The sequence below is a fragment of the Periplaneta americana genome, chromosome 15, assembly GCF_040183065.1.
Source record: "Periplaneta americana isolate PAMFEO1 chromosome 15, P.americana_PAMFEO1_priV1, whole genome shotgun sequence".
In the NCBI taxonomy this organism is placed as follows: Eukaryota; Metazoa; Arthropoda; class Insecta; order Blattodea; family Blattidae; genus Periplaneta; species Periplaneta americana.
This window is the reverse complement of record NC_091131.1, coordinates 131,023,892-131,047,266: the sequence shown is the minus strand read 5'-3', so window position 1 is coordinate 131,047,266 and position 23,375 is coordinate 131,023,892. Positions and strand designations below refer to the sequence as shown.

Here is a 23,375-nt window from a genome sequence, read left to right as displayed (position 1 = left end):
ATCACAACTTTCCTGCAGAAAATTGAAACCAGATCCTCTTGGTTGGTGTATGAAATGTTCCTACTTCATGCACAGCGAAGGATTTAATTAATGTAATATTTTACATATAATTATTGTAAATGATTTTTAATTTTTAATCAACTTAAATTGATCTTAATGACGAGGAAAAGGCTACAAGTAAGGGACAAACAGTGAATTTTTTTATCAGCTGTAAAAGTATTTCTTCAAAACTATTACCATAATAGAAACAAATTCAAGATGAGAATGTAACGAGCAAGCATGTAGTTTCGGAAAAAAACCCTGTTAATTATATAATAGAATGAACCCTCAGTGTAAGTAGGAAGGGCTATGGAGCAATGGGAAACCAAAACTAGATTAAGTAATTAATTTTAGTGTCCATAGAATGAATATTTATTATTATTATTATTATTATTATTATTATTATTATTGCTTTAATACGAACTAGATTTTAAAAACTTATGAGAAAAACAAGCTTGGTTTCATATCATAAATTTGTAGTGATTAGTCGAGTTAATTCCTTGTTTTTTACCTGTATGTCTTGATGTTTTGCCAATGCCCAAAGACTGAAAGAAATTCCGGATGCAGTTGTATCATGTCCCTGAGACACAGAAATGAACTTTGTGAGCTTAATGCATAGAAGTAAAAAGAAGGATCCAAATCCATCACATAAATTAAACTATTTACAATTATTGAATTACAGCTAGCAATGTTCTGAAATGCAACAAATACATTATTTTTCTACAGTTTGTTATAAAAAATTGTTATTCACATATATAAACAAATTGTGAACATAATTAATAAGATCCATTTTCTGAAAAGTTTCAAATAATGTACGTTTATATTTTTAGTAATGACTTAATTATTTTACAGATTCTCTTATTTCTATCTGTGAATCGACAACGTTCATGTTTAATTTGTTAAATTTTCATTTAATTTGTATCTTCAAATTATTGCATTTTTATTTCTTGTCTAAGAAGTACGCAAATAAAATTGAGTCACATACCAATCATTCTAAAACATGATTTTATAAACGTTAGCATGGCTGGTAGTAATATAGGCCTACTTTCATAACAATTGAAGAATAGGGCAGAAGGTTGCCTACCTTAGTTAAGTTCTATCCATCCGAATGCTCTTCCTCAAATTAAAAGTAGGTCTACTGGCGCAGTCATTAGTGCATGTGAGGAAAACAGAACTATACTATTGCCCAGATTACGAAGAATTTCCACTTCTCACCTCAAAAATGAATGTGTTGACCTCGTCTCGTATATCCTTGTCCGTGAGTTTGTTCCCTTCTAATGATGACAAAATCAGCATGTCTAGGAAGGCAAGTCGACGTTTTGCACCTGCGCACAACACGAACGGGATATGAGTATGTTTCCTGTGTAGTCTCCATCATGTCTTGGAAGACAAAGTTCACATTACAAGATACATAATTATTTTAGGGAACTGTGGAATTGCAGGAAGTGTGAAATTGCGTGAAGCAACATTAACACTTGAACATCTATTCGCAAATAGCAATCATTTCATATAATACTACAGTGCGTCACATTTAGCTCCAGGCAGGGAATGCGCATACGAGCCATTCTTGCGTGGTCGGCCTAGGTTTCCTGATTGTCGATCCATAATCTCTTGTCTATTTGTAGTTGTATAGTTTTGATTAATAATGGCATGCTCACAACTTCATAATGCGTAATAAACCGTTACAGAAGTTGTTCTAAGTTGTATGCGTCTGCATAGACACATTCCCGACATCTTTCGTTAAAGTTTTCAGTCATATGCAGTTCTAGTTTCTGCACTTACATTGTATTTAGGTCCGTTTATAGTGTGAGGATTATTCTTGTAGACTCATTTTTTAGGGTTTCTCCGAAATAATTCTCGCAGACAGTAAGGTCTGGAGAACGTGTGGGTCACAATTTTCTAAAAGTGAGCCTACCATTAAAATATCTCTTATGTTTTATTTCATTTTTTTGTTTATTTACTTTTTTATTTTTTAGCTAGTAAGGAAAGTGAGTACAATTCCAAAGTATAGAACAAAAAAATGTTTTTCTAGCCACCACCGTAAGAAAAATAAATAAGTAAATAAATAAAAAATCCTTATTTTTGGTCAGACAAATTATTATAAATCTTTCTGTAATAAAATTAATGGATTAAGTACAGATGATGCTAGTCCATTTCAATTTATTATACCATACTGTATTAATGATTGTACTAAAGCTAAATACTATTCTCATTGCCTCCTTAATGATAAAATTTCGAAGTATTATGCATTTATAAATTGTCTTTCTTTTACTTGTAGGCCTACACATGAAATCAATTTGTTTATCCCATCGTAAATGCTGATCTACAATAATTCCTAAATATTTAACTCGTGTGCAAGGGTTAGATGTGGGCAATTACATTAATTATTTTTTAGTTAATTACATGAAGTATTATGTATCATTAAATGATAATTATTTATAGGTGGAGGTAAACCTTTCATTATTAAAGAAAATGAAATATAGGTAATATTATTAGTATTTAAGGACAGAAGATTTTAGAGTCAAGCCAATTCTTCACTACGTTGATTCCATTGTTAGCATTTAAATAAGTTTTATCCCAATGTTCTACATTTGATATTGGTACAGTATCATCTGCAAAAGAAAATATATTCCCATAATATTTTTAGATCAATTTTCAACAAATCATTAATATAAATATTAAAAATAAGATTGTTCCTAATACTGTACCTTGTGAAATTCCAATAACAATCAATTTATAAGTACTTATACAGTATATTTGTAAAGTTTGACTTTTTCATATATATTTTCTAAATATGAACGAAAAAGTTTGAGTACAACTCCTCTAATATCAATGTTTTCTACTTTTGAAAGAAGGATATCAAACGCTTTTTTTAAATCAAGGAATATTCCTAAATATTCATTTCCCATATCTAATTTTCTCATAATATCCCATGTACCAGCTAGAATACCATCATTACCAAGAGAAAAGTTAGTTTTTAATTTCTCAATAGTAGAACTTCGTTCATTTTCCATAATTGGAAACATAAACATTTAAGTAAGGGATAATGATTCGTTAAAGTTTGTAGTTTTAGTATCTGGCTCATAATTTTGTTAATAATTTATTTACAATTTCATGACCTACTTTAGTAAAGTGATTAATTCCAAAGAATCCCAGGCAGTGTCAGAATCTTATTGGAAACATGCATTGTGTTCCTCATTGTTTGTCAACATGTGAAATGGCGAAAGTATTTATGTGTGGTTCTTCTCTGTATTTACTATCTCTAAAAAAATATGGACTGTGTTATACTGCTTGCAATTACAGTAAGTCATGCGCCTTTTTTTTTTACATGCAAAAGAACTTCGTAGCAACATGATCACGTAAATGATATCATGCCAACACGAGTCTGATCATCCTAAATCATTACAGTCTTCTTTATTTCGTTTAATTTATTTTCCCTTCTTGCCTTCTCACTCCCCCTCCATTTCTCTGCCTGATAATCTCGTTTGGCTCTTACTTGCTATATGTCAACAACATGCAATGGTTCACACTCAAAATTATACTTTTTACATTAAATTACATTAATAAGTAAAACCGTAGCATAGCTGTGAAGTATAAAGTCATTTCCTTCTTTATTTTAGTAATTATTAAGAAACAGCGTGTCCCTATGTGATTGTTGCGGTTTCAAAGCTTTTTAATTCCTCTTAATTGCATTGTATGTATGTATGTATGTATGTATGTATGTATGTATGTATGTATGTATGTATGTATGTATGTATGTATGTATGTATGTATGTATGTATGTATGTATGTATGTATGTATGTATGTATGTATGCATGCATGCATGCATGCGTGTATGGGTGTATGCATGTATTATGTATGTATGTATGTATTTTTTTTCCTAGGCTTTCGTTAGACATTTATTTATGTATCCTAAAAATTACAGTGCATTTGATTTATTATCATAGGAGCTACGACATGATAATGTTTAACGGTGCGACAAACAGATTCCTCGTCTGGTAGCTCGGCAAAGAAAGAACAAAAATGGTTAACGATAATACCTAGGCTACCTGTACTTTACAGAGCCTTCACTTCCTAATGCGTAAGCAAAGAGGAGTCACGCCGGAAAAATAGCGACGCGACTATAGTTCGGGATTTTACGTTGTTGGAACTCTTCTTGAACTCCTCTTTCACGGCCTTCGGAGTTTCTTCTCATATTGCAATTTTATTCATCTTCCGAACTCACTTCTTCGCAAAATATATCGCTACCACCTTCTAAGTCAGTCATAATGGAATGATTCTTTATTTTAACCTGCCCATTTCTCGAAGCAACTTCAGATTAAACCATCTGCGCATGCGTGAATAATTCAAAATTCCCAGTTCCTGCTCTTAATCGAGAACCAATTTCACTCGTTCCGAACGAGGACTAAAACACGTTGGAACAGGGAACTGACAGTTCAGTATCGGTTCGGAATCAGTTCTAGTCTTGTTGGAACGCACATTGAGCTACTGCACAAGAGCAGGTAGTTCAGATCGATTCTCAACCGTGCTGGAACAAACCCTAAATGAAACCTTCACAGTTCTTCTTTCATCACATGTAGGAAACACATATCCACTTTATTTTCAAAGCCATACAAACTGCCTGAAACCCCTATAATCGTTTAGGGACAAGGTGATTACTACTACATTGAAATACTCTGAAAAAAAAAGAATAGTAAAAATTATAGACTACAGAGGTAATTTATCATAATTTGCAATAAATTCCAAACTCGCTTGAATTGACAGGTTGGATTTTCCGCGAGCATTTCCTCAACTGTTAAGCCGAATGTCCAGCAATTCCTGGCGACTTGTCGGACTCATATCGCCAAATACCATATCGCTCTCATCAATAACACCGACGCTATATAACCTCGCAGTTGATACAACGTCGTTAAGCACTTAGAAAGAATTTTCAAAACTCAAGCTCACAATTAATAGTTATTAATGTGACAAGTTCGGCCTCGCCTTGTTTCACGAACTTTATACTCGCATGCCAAAAAGATAACTTTACGAATGTGTAACATATAATGTTTTTTGTTTCTATGATAGCAGAAATTTACATTAGATAAATATTTCAAGTTGGAGAGATTGTCAGAGGTTATATATTTCACGGCACTTTAAATTTAGTATCCTTGGAATTACAGCCTGTTTTATTCATAATTACGATTTCATGGACATTTAAACCGGCCATGTAATTAACAACACAGTTAGAAAAATATGAGTGCTCTATCTTGTTACAATGAGTACTTATTACAGATGTAAGTTCAGAATAGTACGGGCTAAAAATAAACATGAATCTTAAATTTGTTACTTATGTCTATTACGTGCAATATTTACGTCATGAAAGATTGAAGTAATGCATTAATTTTTACTGAATGAAGTTTGTACATTGAATATTGCATTTTCTTCGGCAGTGCATAGAGTTATTACTTCCTTTTTTACGCGCTCGTTATTTTAAAGGCTCACTTTACGCATGATAACAGTGGACAAAATACAATTTTACTCACTATCGTAGAAAAAGTATACAATTTCTGCGTTTAAATAAAAAGCTACGTAGAAATTATACCGCCATGCACATTTTATACCCTGTCAGTAATCCCTTCTAAGTAGTTTTGAATGATTCTTCCAATTTTTCTGTTATTTTTTTCATTCTATATTAAGTATCCTTAATTATAATATAAATTCAATGTTTTCGAATTTATTTTTCCAGTTTATCCCAAAGATTTTCAATTGCATTTATGTTCAGTGATAGAATTGGATTTTTCATTAATTTTGGGCAGTTGTATAAAACTGGTAAATTATGAAATTACCTTGAATCTCTACTTTTAGAGTAGGCCTACTGATTTAAGAAACTTTTAAATAATTGTGTTTTTATTAAGCTTTCGATCAAATCAAATTTTCTTACATCTGTGCTGACATACATTACCACAATAAAACTCTATACTGCCACATTTAATAGTTATAAGTTTTCGCCACATAATTTATAATAATTATTACATCTGACTCATATAAGTTTTATATATGAAGCGCTCAGCTAACAAATGTCACAACCCACAAAATTTGAAAATTCAATTTGTTGCTTTAGAAAGCTCCTTATATGTTATCTTCAAAGTGTAAATCGGCCTAAACAACGTTCCCAGTTCTTCCACGAGATTTGAGCACAAATTTTGTTTATGTATCACATTTCGCGCACTGTAACAAAGAGGTGAAGTGGAAATATAATTTTTGTGGATTGCGCCATCTGAGAGCCTCATATTCACTCTTATCAGCAAAAAAAATTCTCTCTCATAATTCAGAATATTTTTGTAAATTATATTGTGGCGCCATGTTAAAAGACTTGGCGCGCGTCCGGCAGAAGGGAGGGCACGCGAGAAGGCAGTCGCGAGGAGAGGAGAGAGAAAGCGGTGGGCGCTGGGCTGTGCGAGGTGAGGTGAGGTGAGGGGCTTGACGTGGACAAAAGCCGCGAGAAACAGATTGTTCCAGAAAGCGATGCAATCCTCGCTACATCCGTAGAAACTTCGAGGATCGAAGGTACGAGAATGTGTGACTAACACATAAAAGCAGGAGCAGTTCAGAAAAGGAAGTCAGTTTGTGAAGCAGCAGTGAGCGAACAAGGAAGCCAGGCTTCGAGACCGGGGTTCGACGCGAAGAAGAGCCGCAAAGATAGTTTTAGTTTGGTCAGCTAGCCAGTGAAATAGCAGCGAACGGGCAAGGAAGCCAGCCTTCGAGACCGGGGTTCGACGCGAGTGAACTTGAGTAACTGTGGCAGCGTCCAGGCGGAAGTAACGCGTCCGGGAGGCTTTGGTTCGACGCGAGTGAACTTGAGTAACTGGGGCAGCGTCCAAGCGGAAGCAACGCGTCAAGGAGTCTTGGGAACGACACGCATTGAACTTGAGTAACTGTGGCAGCGTCCAGGCGGAAGCAACGCGTCCGGGAGCCTTTGGTTCGACACGCAGTGAACTTGAGTAACCGTGGCAGCGTCCAGGCGGAAGCAACGCATCCGGAAGTCTTGAGTTCGAAGTTCAGTGGACTGTCTCTGAAAGTCTTGGGTTCGATATACTGTGAACTTGAGTGAATGAGCTAGAAGAACTAGCCAAGGCAAACGAACTGTGAACTGAGAACTGACAGTTTTGTTTTGTAAATAGTGCTTTGTGAACATTAGTTGAGATTAGGAGGACATTGTTGTTCTCAATAATCCACGTGAATTGTCATTGTCGTCTGTGGAGTGCAATAACGAATACTGTGTTGCTGTGTGGAGTGGAATACCCATTGTTGAAGGGAGTGTTTAAATTCAGAAATAGAAAGCCATTATTTTTGTGAATAAAAGTAACATTATTGTTGAATTAAAGGTCACAATATTCTGAAAATTTCATTCGAGCTGTTTCGTTTTTTTCTACTGACGTAGGACTCCTTTCTAGTTACTCATCCATTTAAGTTGTAGCTAGGCCTATTTTCTTAGTTCACTTTAGTCAATTCTAGCAGTAACATTCTTATGTAACTGTTGAATTATTTCTGCGGTCAAATTTATAGTAGCTAATTTCGAGTCTTTCATTTCCCGATTATAAACATAATCTGGAACACCGTCATACTTTACTAATTAGTCTGTTTTCTTGCTTTATACATTGCAGTAATAGACTGAAGAGCTGAGTGACTTCTCTTGATGATTCCGGCAATTCACTGACAGTTTTCTCTTTTTGACATGACTGGAAACTAATTAATCTACGTTCTTCCACTGTTGTATCATTTTCCATTACAATGTTCAAGACAGAACCATTAGTTTCAAACAAATCTACAGTAAGTACCGACAGGGCACAAAATTTACCCAAAGGAAGAGCTTTCGGAGCCAGGAGTAAGTAAACGTTACACTGTATCATTTTGACTATGTGACTATGTGAAATTCTAACCGACATGGTTAGTTTCAGTGTTCATTTTAATAATACTACTCATTAAATTTATTCGTGTAAATAATGGAAAGAATTCGATTACGAACATTATAATTACGTAAATACAGTATGATTACAAACGAAATACAGGTAAATTATGGAAAGGAATTGATAAAAACATTTAATTGCGTAAATATAGGATGATCACAAAACTAATAAACCACTTCAGTAAGTTACAGTGCCAACATTGTTTAAGATATCGAAAATCACCTTATATGATTGGATGATTGGAACTTCTTTCAACCCTTACAAGTGTTCAAATTTGTACATGTGTTTAGGTCGGAGCGTCTTCGTGGCCAAAGTGTGATTGGTTTTTAACTGTTACACGACCAATCAAGAGTTATGGAAAAGTTATGTTGAGAACCCTAACTTCCCAGTGGTATTAATATGGTGCTTCATCCTGTTTCAAAATGAAGTTTTCACTGTCTTCACGTGGTTGAGCCGAGATTCAAGGCCGAAAGTTACTCATCAATTATTCTACTTCACTTGGTTGAGGGAAAACCTCGGAAAAAACTCAACCAGTAACTTGTTCCAACCAGGATATGAACCCGAGTTCTTAGGCATGGATAAAATTATTGTGTGCAGTAAATTTTATAAATACTGTTCGTCTTTCACAAAAATGTGCGAAATCATTTAAAACCTAAAAACAGTATAATTGAAATTATTAATAATAAAATTACAGTATAAGGAAATATCTGTCATGCTACCTCTGACTGAGGTTCTAGCTCATATATACATCTATTATCAACCAGTACATCTCACTTGACTATATGTGTCAGAGGAAGAACAATTTTTTGTATATATATGAAGTCTGATTGTGATAGATAGATAGATAGATAGATAGATAGATAGATAGATAGATAGATAGATAGATAGATAGATAGATAGATAGATAGATAGATAGATAGATAGATGGATGGATGGATGGATGGATGGATGGATGGATGGATGGATGGATGGATGGATGGATGGATGGATGGATGGATGGGTGGATGGATGGGTGGGTGGGTGGGTGGGTGGGTGGGTGGGTGGGTGGGTGGGTAGTTAGGTAGATAGATAGATGGATGGGTAGGTAGGTAGATAGGTAGGTAGGTAGATAGATAGATGGATGGATGGATGGATGGATGGATGGATGGATGGGTGGGTGGGTGGGTGGATGGATGGATGGATGGATGGATGGATGGATGGATGGGTAGGTAGGTAGGTAGGTAGCTAGATAGATAGTGCATTTATTGATGCATAATAAATTATACAAACTAATGTATACAAGATCCTTCGCACGAGCCCGTACGGCCATTCGTGCTATAACTATGCACAGTTTGAATCTCCAAAACGAAAATAATACCTGCTAATAATAAAATAGTAAAACAACGGTTATTATTATTACCACCATTATCATTAATTATCACAATTACAACTAATCTAACTCCAAACCAAATTTCACAAAAATAATGAAAATAAACATAAATGTAAGATATGAAAAGAGAGAGAAAAAAACACAGTGAAACATATATATATATATATATCTCCAAGAGTCAGGAAATGATGGGGCAGAAAGTAGTGAAAAGAATAAGAGTGCGAGTGTAAGTGGAAATCTAGTATATGAAAGTGAAAGCTTGGGGAAAAAATAAAAGGGGAATAGAAGAAGAAATAAAGGATATAGCAGAGATATTTGAAACGTTTAAAAAAATGTGGATGTGATCAAAAAGTGCAAATAAAGTGAAACTGGAAAAGATCGAGAAGTATAGGGGAGAGAGAAAGTGTATAAGCAGACGTGTAGAATAAAATATAAGTAGGCTATTTATAAGAAGTGAGAATAGTGACAATGGATTAAGTGTAAGCAGAATAGTGAGAACGTGCAAGTGAGCGCAAATAGGAATGAGGAAAATAGTGAGAAAGGGTTAAGAGAAGTGAACAAGTGACAGCATAAAATTAGTACTAACATTTGAACGTTGGAACAGTAAATGAATATAAGAGAGAGATAGGATAAAAGGTCAAAGAACAAATAGGACAAATAATTAAATGTATGGGTGCTGAGCAATATGATAATTTATAGAGATAAATTGAATTGGAGATTTTAGTGAATAGTAGTTGGGGGATAAAGGGGGTGTGAAAGTAGTATAGAATATTAGATATATTAGGATTAAGGAACAAATAGAGAATAGCAAATGAAATATAGGAGAAATACTGAAGGGGAGTTTGTCCAAATAAGAAAAAAGGTACATAGTGTAATCGGGAGTATTTGTGTAGACGTGTACTGCAAATAATGTGTTATTGTAATAATATGTTAATGGTGGCACCGGATACAGAAATGTGAGGTACACCATTACATGTAAAGAAGTGCTGTGACGAAATATATCATATATCATATCATATCATATCTTAATATATAAAATTGAATGTGGCTATGTATGTATGTGTGTATGTATGTTCTCTATAGAAATTTATACGCTTTGACCGATATGTGCCAAAGTTTGCACATTTAACCTTCATAACCAGGAGAAAAACATAGGCTACATTAAAATTGTGCAAATGGAAGTTAAATTAATTAAAATTGTAAAAAATAAAAATAAATAGATCAAATATTCATGTGTAATATTAAAATGCAAAATCTTCTGCAGTCAACTGTTTTTTATTATTGTCTGTTGTATTCAACATAGACTTTCACGAGGCCATGGAAATTTTAACACGAAATTAAATTACATTGTTGTTACAGATCATGAAGGCTAAAACTAGATAATTCATGCAGTATGTATCTTTACGCAGTCCAGGACCGTATTATGAATTCCTCGATGCAGTTTTATAGATAGTGAGCAAACTGTTATATACAACTGAATTCTAGAATTCTTTGAAACTACAAGGATTGCTACCACATAATTTACTTAATATTGAATAACTAATAGTACTGTTGCGAAATATTGACCCACCAAAATTATGCACGAATAAGAATTGGTGTAAAAAACCTATACGAAAATGTAATAGAATTGGTAATATTAACTGCAAAAATAAAATGAGATGTTTTTATTCCACGTATTGCTAGGATACTCATTCAATTTTAAGCAATTGCAATTTCAATGCCATTAGCATTTGTAATGGCCAAATTAAAACGAAGCTCAAGGACAGTCGCTCAAACTTGCAGACATTAACTTAAAAACTGCGTGTTTTTCACATCCTCAACTATATTTTATACAAAGAAGTGAAAAAAAAAAGATTTTACACATATCAATAAGCAATTCAATGATACTTTTGTCATGTTGCTAATGTAGTAGCTATGTGAATGTACATTAGCCCACTGAAAATAACATTGTATTAATTCTCAAAATATTGTTGTTCACGTCCCAAAAATGTGTTGCTCTGTATAATCACGTTGCAAATTTAGTATGTTAAGCGTTGTGGAAATAAAAATCTCTTAATTTCTAAAATACCGGTAGGCCTATACGTTTCTCAGAATATTAGCCTCTATGTTACAAAATGGCTTGTTGCGAGTTTATATTGTATCTGTATTCTGTGTATAAAATTAGAATTAATACAGTATGTTTTGAATTTATGAGATATAGTTTCAAGTTATATTTAAAAAAAAAAACTGGGTATGATATAAGTGGGTGTACAGCGGTCAGGTCAAGAGGTAAAAAAAATCTTCCAATATAAATTAAATTATATATGTATATATTGATTCGATGCTGAAACTGATCAGAAAGAGGAGAAGGAATTATATTTTCGTTGGGTTTTACTTTGTTCATAGTTTGATGTTTCTATTACTTTATTTGTAATTCTGGCGGTGTGGAAGAGAAGGCCTAATGACCTTAACTACACCAGAATGAATAGATAAATAAATAAGTAAATAAATAAATAAATACAAATGAATAAATAAAAACAAATAAGTAAATAAATAAAAACAAATAAATATATAAATAAAAACAAATAAATAAATAAATTTAAAACAACAGTTTAACGTCAGGCACATGATGAAATGTTTTCTATTCGGTGGCTGATTTACAACTGTTTTAAATTGAGTTAACCCTGGCAGGCATTTGGCTAAGGAGTTCATTAATTCATGTAAGTGATGTTAAGTAAAGATTCATCTTTATGGGCGAGGAGAGCTGAGTAAAGACAATTCGTTTCGGTTGTGTATAGTTAGGTTTCCGAGATTTCCGAAAATTTGGGTAACCAGTTTAATTAAAAATAGAAGCAGAATGGAAAACCCGAGCAACGCCGGGTGCTTTCAGCTAGTATATATATATATATATATATATATATATATATATATATATATATATATATATATATATATACATATATATAATTCAATTCCTTATTGAAACTGCACGAAATAATCCAACTAATAAATATAAAGGTAATACATAAAAAACATACACACGCAAGAAAAAAAAGACAATAAATACAAAAAGAACATTATCCCCTAATTACTTCATTCGCTCAGTGTTGATACTACTCATTACAACACTAATAAATAACTCTTTCCCTTATTTCCTCGGCTCCCTCCCCCTCGGCCAGTTCCACCCTCAACTGTCGAACTTTTGCCACAAATTTTCCCACACTGTCACAAAATTTAACGTTATTCAATATATTGTATGTTGCCAAGTGCCCCCTGCTAGATGTAATGACTCTGACAGGAATCGTTTCCTCAGAGCTTCTGTGGCTTCACACTCCGATAAAATATGGTGTGATGTCTCGCCTTTACCACAAAAAGGACATATTCTAGCCCCCTCTTCGTTGACGGTTTTAAGTGCCCTCCAGGCTCCTAGACGAAACCAGATTAAACCCAGTCTACCTTCTCTGCTACCTCCATAGAGATATAATTCGGTCCCCCAATATGCAATAGAGGGGAAAATGAACTGGTCATCCTCTATATCTCCTGGCTTAGTTGGCTCACGAGTGATGTCTTATTGGTGTCACTTATATGAGGTTCAAACCTGTCTTCGGGCAATTGACTAAATAACAATCTGTCATGCCGCCTTCGAACTGTAAGTCGTTTGGTGATATTTGTCTCGTTAACTTCCTGACTAGAGGTAAGCAGTACGCTTCAAGACGAGAATTACAGACCAATCTTTTTCCCCCTAAAAAACCGCACTGTATCACAACGACCGGACAAACAAGTACAGTTCATTTTTCGGTCATGTCCGCTCCTACTTGAGAGCTCACGAGAACGGCCTTGCCAGAAATTCATTTAGTGATTATAATGCCACACCCATTGACAGGCAACGGCTTGGCTTGACGACTCTCGCTCGCACTCAACGAAATACTGTAAGATCTCATTACTGCAGTAACTGATCACCGTATCTCTAAGTTCATGAGCCAGTATTTAGTTAATCAAGCGAATTGCTGAATTGATTGTAGGTAGCTATTTAACATAGGTCTACAAGAACATAAAATATTATTATTTCCAAGACAATCTCTGCACGGCAGTCCTGGTGACCATGAAGATCCAGAACATAACACAAATATACCAACAATATTTATATAACATCAAAATCCGAAATCCGTCAGAACCAGTTTCAACTAATAATGGCAGTTGACTTTGGACATTTACGTCAACATATATGCCTAACTTGGAGTCAGGCCACAAAGGGAAACATTGAAAGGAGGAGGGTTCGGTCCGGTGCTGTGGATTGAGTTCGGCGTAGCTCAATGGTCAGAGTGGTACGTAGACCCGGTTCGATCCCCGGCGCCAGAGCGAATTTTTCTCCTCAAATATTAATTGTTAATAAAAACTAGTTTAAGCAAATAAAACCATGAACAAAAAGCATAGGCTATAAGCAAGACATAACAAGAGCCTAAACAAACCAAACCTAACATGTCACTGACTCTAGAACTTATCAAACCTCGTTTTCTAAAGCATAAACAAACCAAACCTAACCTGTTACTGATTTCAGACCTCATGAAAACTTGCTTTCTAGCTATCTAAGCTTGCTGAAACTAGTTTTTATTAGTTGAAACTAGTTTTGACTGTAACATATATATGACAAAGTGAAAAGCTACATATACTGTATCTACATGACGTGAACATATATAATTATATACATACGGTGAACTTTGAATATCACTAAACAGAAATTACAGAAATAGTAGGCCTAATACATATTTACGAGAAGCTATTACACAAATCAATGATTATGTAAATTGATTAGTGAATCTTTGTGTATGTGAATACAAATATTTTTAATGTTGTAATTTAGTTTAAAAGTCTATTATACCTGAAGGGTTTTGTTTCCCGCGTTCATTGGACGGTAACACAATCATCATTATTCTGACCAGTTAATTTCTGGGAATCTTAGGGATTAATTTCCTGTACTCTTCCCGAAATATTGCCTGAAATATCATATTTTTATAATATTATTCCTGTAAATTTTAGGATGAGCCTTGAATACCAATAATTAAAAAAAAAATTCCACAATAGCAACACTCATTATCAGGGAACGGATTTATATGGACTAAAAATATATGAAATATGTAAATATATATGTAGTTATTTTTACCAAAATATGGAATTAAATATGGATTTTTACCAAAATATGGAATTAAATATGGACTTAAAATTATAAAAAAATGACTATGTACGTTAAATATTGGTACATTTTAATCAAACTAAACAAAAAATATAATGGACGTACCTTATCTTCCAATGCAGTTTCAACAAAACACAATTTTTATTGTCTGTTACCATAACAATAGGTTACAAACATTTCTTTCAAGTGCTGAAAAGTGAATCTTCTTCTATTGTCTCTGAGGATAGATTTATACTGACTAAAAGAGCGTTCGACGTCACAAGAAGTAACTGGTACATAATTCAATTTCACAATGTCTGCTGGGGATAAGTCCAAGTTAATCTTCACTGTTGATTCACCACTCATCACAGCAACAACCTTTTGTAGTTCTTCATATCCAGGGTTTTTTGAAAGTACAGTGTCCACCTTAGCTCTTACTGCATCTGCAACTTTACCTCTACCACGATTCAGTTGTTCCACAGTACTATTTATAATTTCAAAACTTTCAGATAGTGAAAGGTGCCTATTTTGGAGACTTTTGAGCGTTTTTATGATGCATGAAAATGTATGCTGAATGTGAGCTAAGTCATTCTTCACACTTATGTCACAGGTAACTGTTTTCGCAGTATCAATTGAGACTGCATCTTCAGAGTCCAATGCAAGGAGAACATTGTTAATAGAGTCTATATGTTCGGCATAATATTCAACTGCTTCTAGCCATGTACCCCATCTAGTTAAAATTGGCTTTGGTGGCAATGGAATTTCAGGGTACATTTCTTTCAACACGTTAACTCTACTGGGAGCTTTGAGAAATACTTTTTTCACTGATGAAATCAACAAATCTACTTTAGGGAAATTGTCTCTGACCACTTCTGCCACACGATGAAATGCATGCGCCACACAAGTAAAATGAGTCAATTTAGGATATACAACAGATAATGCTTGTCCAGCTTTGACCATATAAGGGGCAGCATCGCTAATAAAGAATAACACATTATCGTACATAATACCCTTTGGCCACAGGATACCCATAGCTTCGTTGAACAGTTTAACTATAGTTTTGTTATTGCACTTTTCTAGAACATCACAATGTAAAAGAATTCGTTCAGAATATTGTTCACTTAACAAACCGATAACTACATTACCAACAAGTCTACCTTCTTTGTCGGGAGTCTCATCAATGGAAACCCAAATTGAACTATCTTTAATTTCATCTCTTATCTTCTGTATTGTCTCATCGTAGATGGATGGAGCATACGTCTTCCTAAGTGTTGACTCATCCGGGATTGTATGTTGAGTATATTTTTCAAGGAATTCCCTGAAGACCTTATTCTTTAGTTTGTGGAGAGGAATATCAGCAGAGATGAGAGAACGGCACAGGTCGATGTTAAACTCAGATCTTACATTCGATGTTGTTGGTTGTGTTAAAAACAATTGTCTCTGCTTGGAATTTAGTTGTTTGTTGGCCTGATGTTTACTAGTTGTAATGTGTTGTTGCACCAGGAACTTTTGTGTAGATGATACTGCACACTGACACAAATTACAAAATAATATTTTATTGTCAGTTGATAAACCATCTTCTTTAAATTCTGAAATGTAACTTGTTAGTTTTGATTTTAAATTGACTGAATGACGTACTTTTGGCATATTTACCGTCTTTATAGTATGATTTACAAAACTGAACCTATGTGTACTCTGACTGGCATTTAACTGTTGAGCTGCACAACTGAAGTCTGTTAAAAATTTTAAATTAAATTAATACAGTTTTGTAACTTACTTTCCCATTGTTGATAGGACTGCTAATTTTCAAATAACTCTGATGTTAAAGGGATTACTGAACATGTGTTTAAATCTCTATTGTTGAAATGTATTTTTAAAAGTTAATGGAATTTTGTTTTGTTTTATTGTTAAACCTAATATAATATGGACTGTTTTATATGAAATATGGAAAATATATGGAAATTAACGAAAATATGTACTAAACTCTAAAATATGGAAAAATATGGAAAATAAAAGTAGCATGGTGATCTAGGCCGTGCTTTACGTCGCTAAAAGGTAAACAGAACGAGGAAACGCTCCTGTTTTTAATTAACTAAATTCTAAATTGATCTTGTCCCTTCTTCGAAAATGTTTGGGAAAGCTCAGCTTACCCTGCCTATCCTGACACGCTGGAAATTTGCTGTTTTCACTGATATAGATATAGGCTAGTAAATGGTTGTCAAAGAAAATAAACTAAAAACAATAGTATTGATATACAGTATACATATATATATATATATATATATATACTGCCTTCCTCTTAAGTCTTCGCATATGAACCATATATCTCAAAGTCTGTATCATGTAGGCCCTAATACCTTATTCTGGCCTCATTTCTCTCCCGTTCACCATTCCTTCCAGTTCAACTTTCAGTAAGCAGTTTCGTCTCAGCCAGTGATCCAATCAATTCCTTTTTCTCTTCCTGATCAGTTTCATTATCATTATTTCTTCACCCACTCTTTCCAACACAGCTTCCTTTCTTATTGTGTCTGTCCATTTCACACGCCCATTCTTCTCCACATCCAAATTTCAGATGCTTCTAGTCGCTTTTCTTCTCTTCGTCGTAATGACCGCGTTTCTGCCCCCATACAATGCTACACTCCACACAAGCACTTCAGTTTTTTCTCCAGAGGTCTGCAGAAGATACTCCTTACATATATAAATTATATATATATTTTTTTCAATTCGTCGGCCTGGTTAGCGTAATCGGTATAGCACTGGCCTTCTGTGCTCGAGATTGCGGGTTCGATCCTGGCCTAGATGGATGGCATTTAAGTTGAAATGCCACAGCATCATGTCACTAGGTTTACTGGCATGTAAAAGAACTCCTGCGGTACAAAATTCTGGCACACCGGCGACACTGATATAACCACTGCAGTTGCAAGCGTCGCTAAATAAACCATAATTTTTTCCATTCATTTCATGTAGTGGTCTACTCAAAGGCAGGTCTTTCACTGCAAACTCAGCTTTCTCCAGTCTTTTCTATTATCTCCCTTTATTTTTGTTTCCTCATATGATCTATATCTCTTAATGTCGTCTATAATCTGATATCTTCTTCTGCCCCGAACTCTTCTCCCGTTCACCATTCCTTCCAGTGCATCCTTCAATAGGCAGTTTCTTCTCAGTCACTGACTCAACCAATTCCTTTTACTCTTTCTTATCAGTTTCAGCATCATTCTTTCTTCACCTACTCTTTCCAGCACAGCTTTATTTCTTATTCCGTCTGTCCACTTCGTACGTTCCTTTCTTCTCCAAATCCACATTTCAAATGCTTCTATTCACTTCTCTTCACTTCGTCGTAATGTTCACGTTCCTGCCCCACACAATGCCACACTCCATACAAAATACTTCACTAGTCTCTTCCTTAGTTCTTATTCCAGAGGTTCAGCAGAAGATACTCCTTTTTCTATTAAAAGCTTCCTTTACCATTGCTATCCTTCTTTTGATTTCCTGGCAGCAACTCATGTTACCACTTATAGTACACCCTAAGTATTTGAATTTATCTACTTGTTCTACTGCCTCATTTAGAATTCGCAAGTTTACCTTCTTTATTTTTCTTCCTATGACCATGATCTTCGTCATATTTTCACTTATCTTCATCCCATACTGTTCACAGCTGTCATTTACTCCTGCAGCATATCGCTTAATAGGCCTATCATCTCCTCTTCTGCTAACAAAGCCATATCATCAGCATATCTAATGCACTTTTTTCTTCTGCCTCCTACTATCATTCCTCCCATGTTCTGAAAACAGTTCTTTAATAAATCCTCCAAGTAGATGTTGAACAATGTAGGTGATAAAGGGCATCCTTAACGTACTCCTCTCTCTATTTCACTTCCTTCTGACATTTCTTCTCCTATTTTGACTTTGACTCGTTTCATATAAAGATTACTGAACAGTCTTCTCTTTTTCCAATCCACACCAATTTCCTTAGGATCCCCATCAGTTTATTCCAATCCAATCAAGGCAAGTTTATATATATAAACTTGCCTTGATATGAAATGCGATGATAAAATCTTACCTAGCTATTATTTGTAGAATAATACAAAATGATTTTTCAGGGTTTAATATAAATCTTATGTCCGGGTTGGCGACCGTGAGATGTCGCGAAACGGGCCGTGCACTCAACGTTCGCGGAAACATGCACTTTCCTGTTGCACCTTGCATAAACAGTTCATTACAGTTCATACATGTTCGCACATGCACTTTCACGTCATCCGTTGCACTATAAAAGATGATGCAACTGCAGCGATTGTCATTCTTGTGCCGATGTCGACCCTATCGACACCATCAGCCTGGCTAGTACAGTCAGTCGACACTACTGAACTTCCAGTTGACGACATCCTCATATTGCTAAAAGGAATTTTCATCGCGGGCAACACAACTTTTGAACGCCGCGAGGATAATTCAATAGTATTGAAATTACCGTACAGTATTAAGTCAGAAAACCTTGCGGAGAAATTCGGCGACTACAAGGAGCTGTTACAAATAGTTCCTGTCAGCCCGCACCTGTCGGAGAAGGAAGCTGCCAGATTTCTCCAGCTGGTTTCCAGACGGAACGTCTTCACCACATCGCCAAGCAAACAACAGCAATCTGGAGGAAGCACCATCAGCATTTCTTCAGTGAAGACGAGCAGCGTGGATTTCGTCTCGGGACCCCGCCCACAAAAAGGTTCAGACTGTTTAAATCTACTGATCGCTGTACATCAGAAGAATGGGAATTGCTTGTAAATAAATATCCTTCAAACTACTTACTGTGTAATCAAATTAATACCTGTATATCAATTTATGTAAAGAAAAGACTCTGTAGAAAGAGAGGATAGGTTTGGATACCTATTGGACTGTGCCAAAGATGGGACCAGCCAAAGCAGGGATGCAATTAGTCAATTGTTTATTCGAAATCATATTGTTCCTAATGATTTTGTCCGCAACCTTGAGAAAGTACTTAATTGCGAGGAAACAAAGATCAACTGCCTGTTCCTCCTTGGACCTTCCAAATCCGGAAAGAGTTTTATAGCTCAGGGCATTGCCCACCACTTTATAACAGGTTATGCGACGTGTGCGAATAGCCTGTCTGAGGTCACGTACGAAAATTTCTTAAATAAATCATTTAATTTGTTAGAGGAACCGTTCCTTACAGACAGCACCTGCGACGATATGAAAAATATTTTGGCAGGCGCTCTGGTACAGGTAGGCAAAAAGTACATGTCCCGACAGGACCTTTGTCGTACCCCGATACTTATGACAGGCAATCACGAGAAACTAGGTAAAGGATATCTAAGTCCTGCCGACGAGAGTGTATTCCGTAATAGGTTAATAGTATACGAGTTTACAGAACCCTTTACACGTAGTACGTATATCACACCCGCACAGGTGGCTGATCTTGTTTATCTACAGGATCTATAATGTTACGCACGGGAGGAATGTGATCTTGTGTGAGCCTTGCTGTGTGTGTGGTCTTGCGTTGTCGTCCAAGAGCACAACACCTTCACTCAAGAGCCCTGGTCTCTTTCGTCGAATGGCGGACCTGAGTTTGGTGAGGGTGTTGCAGTAGCGTGCCGCATTGATGGTCCCTTCATGGAGGAAATCCAGGAGAATGACACCTTTTGCGACCCAGAACACTGTGGCCATAAACGTTCCTGCGGAGGATGTCACTTTAAATTTTTTCTTCACTGGTGAAGTGGGATGCTTCCACGTCATTAAGACGGCTTTGGTTTCTGAGGTAAAGTGGTGCACCAATATCCCATCGCCTGTGACGACTCTGAACAGGAACTCATTTCCCTCTCGCGCATACCGCATCGTGTGATCGAGGTTGATTCCCATTCTTGCACTCTTGTGATCCGGGGTCAGGTTTCTCGATAACCCAACACATCATGGAGCATGTGAAGGGCCTGAGCACGACCAATATGCAATGTGGACGCCACCTCTGATACCGTTATGCCCCTGTCCACTAACACCATGTCCTGTACTCTAGCAATGTTGTTTTCATTTGTGGATGTGGAGGGACGCCCATTTTGACCTTCATCCTCCACACTCTGCCTTCCTTCACTGAACATGCAACACCAGCGACCAACCATTTGACGAGACATGACCTCTTCACCATACACGGTCTGTAGGCGTTCATGGATGATGGACACATTACTCCCACGTGCCCATTCATATGGGATAACAGCACGCAATTCCATTGGCGACCATGTTGTCAGCACACGTCTGTCTGCCAACGTGATTTTTAATCGAATAAACTTGGGCACGCCGTTAAACTGCTACGCTCTTTTTCTCGGCGATCTGCGCATGCGTCAATTCCCCTCCGCTGACGGAATATTTTGTCGTTGAACCAGCGACATGTGTATTTTCTTATGGTTATTCTTTGTTTCACTTATTTTATCATCTTCACATTAAAAAAATTACGAAACTTACTTTCAGAACACCCCTCGTAGCTCAAGGGAAACCGTTGTTTATATACTGACTGATAGCCAGGCTATAATGAACAAAACCTTTATTCGGTATCAGAGTGTATTTTCGCGAAAATCTGGAATTCAATGTTTGCATTATCACACTATCTTCTCTTTATGCTACGTAATATTATGACAAGGAAAAGGTAACTTTTATTTAACTCTAAATATATAAACTTTGCCTAAACATGTCTGTACGTTTAAAAGAACAAAAAGTACAGAAATGATTTTTTTTTAAAGAAATCAAAATTAAAACAAATATTTTTTCTTGTAGACAGATTTATAATAGTAAATAAGGCATTATTGATATATAGTAGGATTGAATAAACGTACTAGCACTTCTATCGCAAGTTCATTACAACGAATATCATACAGATCCAGTTCTACGAAATTTCCATACTGACTAGTATGGTATGTCTCAATAGAATGCAAGATAAAAGTTTTAAAGTACTACCTGAGGATTTTGCATGGAGATCAGTCTCTTATTAGAACGGTCTGTTATAGGGAGACTCGAGAGGAGAAACCAACTAACCTGGGCAGATAGATTACGCAGAGGGTTGGAGGAAATAAGCATGGGATTTTTTAATCGGGGAAGATTGCAGGAACAAGCGAAATGTCTGGCGGAAAGTCAAGAAACGCCTGAAGGATATAGATAGGCAAATAACAGAAGAGGAATGTAGGGATATGGGAAACCGAGTTATACCTCTATCCAAGAAGCAGAGAAGGCAGACTGGGCTTAACCTGGTTTCGTCTAGGAGCTTGGAGGGCAATCGTCAACGAAGAGGGGGCAATAACATGTCCTCTTTGCAGTAGAGGCAAGACATCACACTATATTTTGTCGGAGTGTGAAGCCACAGAAGCTCTGAGGAAACTATTCCTGCCACAGTCCTTCATTACATCTACCAGGGGGCATTTGGCAACATACGATATATTAAATAACGCTAAATTCTGTGAGAGTGTGGGAAAATTTATGGAAAAAGTTCGACAGCTGAGGGTGGAACTGGCCGAGGGAGAGGGGGCCGAGGAAATGAGAGGAAGAGTTATTTATTAGTATTATAATTAGTATTGATAACACAGAGCGAATGAGGTAATTAGGGGATAATGTTCTTTTTGTATTTATTGTTTTTTTTCTATTTGTTTGTTTTTTTATTGCGTGTGTATGTGTTTTTATGTATTATTTTTATATTTATTACTTGGATTATTTATTGCAGTTTCAATAAAGAATTGAATTGGATTGTTTATATAAACTGTGTGTGTGATTTTTTCACTCTGTTTTTTTCTCTTTCATATCTTACATTTATTTTATTAAATAAGTATATAATAAATATAAATCTTAAGACATATCAACTTGCAAATGTTTATTTGCTATTTAATAACAACATATGAACGTTTTCGCCGTTTAGGGCATCTTCAGATATAACAAAAAACATGTAATCTGGACCTATAATAGTAAATTATGCAAATGACATGGTGTGGAGAAGAATATATGTGATACATAAGATTCATGAACTTTATGTAAATTATGACATAATACAGGATGAATATTGAGATGGTCTTTCGATTTTTAAATTAAACTGGACGAACATTTTTACATATAGCTCATGTTACAATTAAATATACAATGATTAAAATTTGTCAATGATGTTAAAATTTAAAATTTATAATGATGGTAATAAAATGTTTTAGAGTAATCATAGCTGAGAATTGTCGTAAGTTACAAGATAGTTTGCGTAGCTGATGTTCGTGTGTTTTGTAATTGTTTCATTAAAAAACGTTCATTAATGAACTAATGTTGTTTATGTTAAGGAATTGCTATTAGGTGTAATTAGATTTGTTGAGATATTTGCTCGTTGAGTATGAATGTAGTGGAATGTACAAAGATTTCGTAATGAATTTTAGTCATTCATTAAAGAGGTCGTTGGCTTTTGAAATGAATGTTATTTGACGACAGTGACTACTCTAGATGACATCCTATTACGTGTCATCAGGTTTATTGAAATATGTAAATGAAGATGTTATTTGTGTGTGCTGGTGTTGGTGTGTTGGTGGTTTTAAGAGAACTGAGCTCAGTTCTCATCAAATTAGAGTAGTCACTGTCGTCAAATAACATCCATTTCAAAAGCCAACGACCTCTTTAATGAATGACTAAAATTCATTACGAAATCTTTGTACATTCCACTACATTCATACTCAACGAGCAAATATCTCAACAAATCTAATTACACCTAATAGCAATTCCTTAACATAAACAACATTAGTTCATTAATGAACGTTTTTTAATGAAACAATTACAAAAAACACGAACATCAGCTACGCAAACTATCTTGTAACTTACGACAATTCTCAGCTATGATTACTCTAAAACATTTTATTACCA

General features: G+C 35.4%; 1 protein-coding gene across 4 annotated transcripts in view; it reads right to left on the bottom strand.

Annotated features, from left to right (window-relative positions):
* The window catches only part of LOC138715333 (cytochrome P450 4C1-like), a 121,536-nt gene that overhangs the window by 37,576 nt on the left and 60,585 nt on the right, over nucleotides 1-23,375 (bottom strand). For all 4 annotated transcript variants that reach the window (XM_069848140.1, XM_069848142.1, XM_069848141.1 and 1 more), the window contains 2 exons: nucleotides 1,255-1,364; nucleotides 551-619 (listed from right to left, as the gene is read on the bottom strand). In XM_069848140.1, coding sequence (XP_069704241.1) covers nucleotides 551-619; nucleotides 1,255-1,364 — 179 coding nt within the window. The remainder of the gene's footprint in view (nucleotides 1-550; nucleotides 620-1,254; nucleotides 1,365-23,375) is intronic.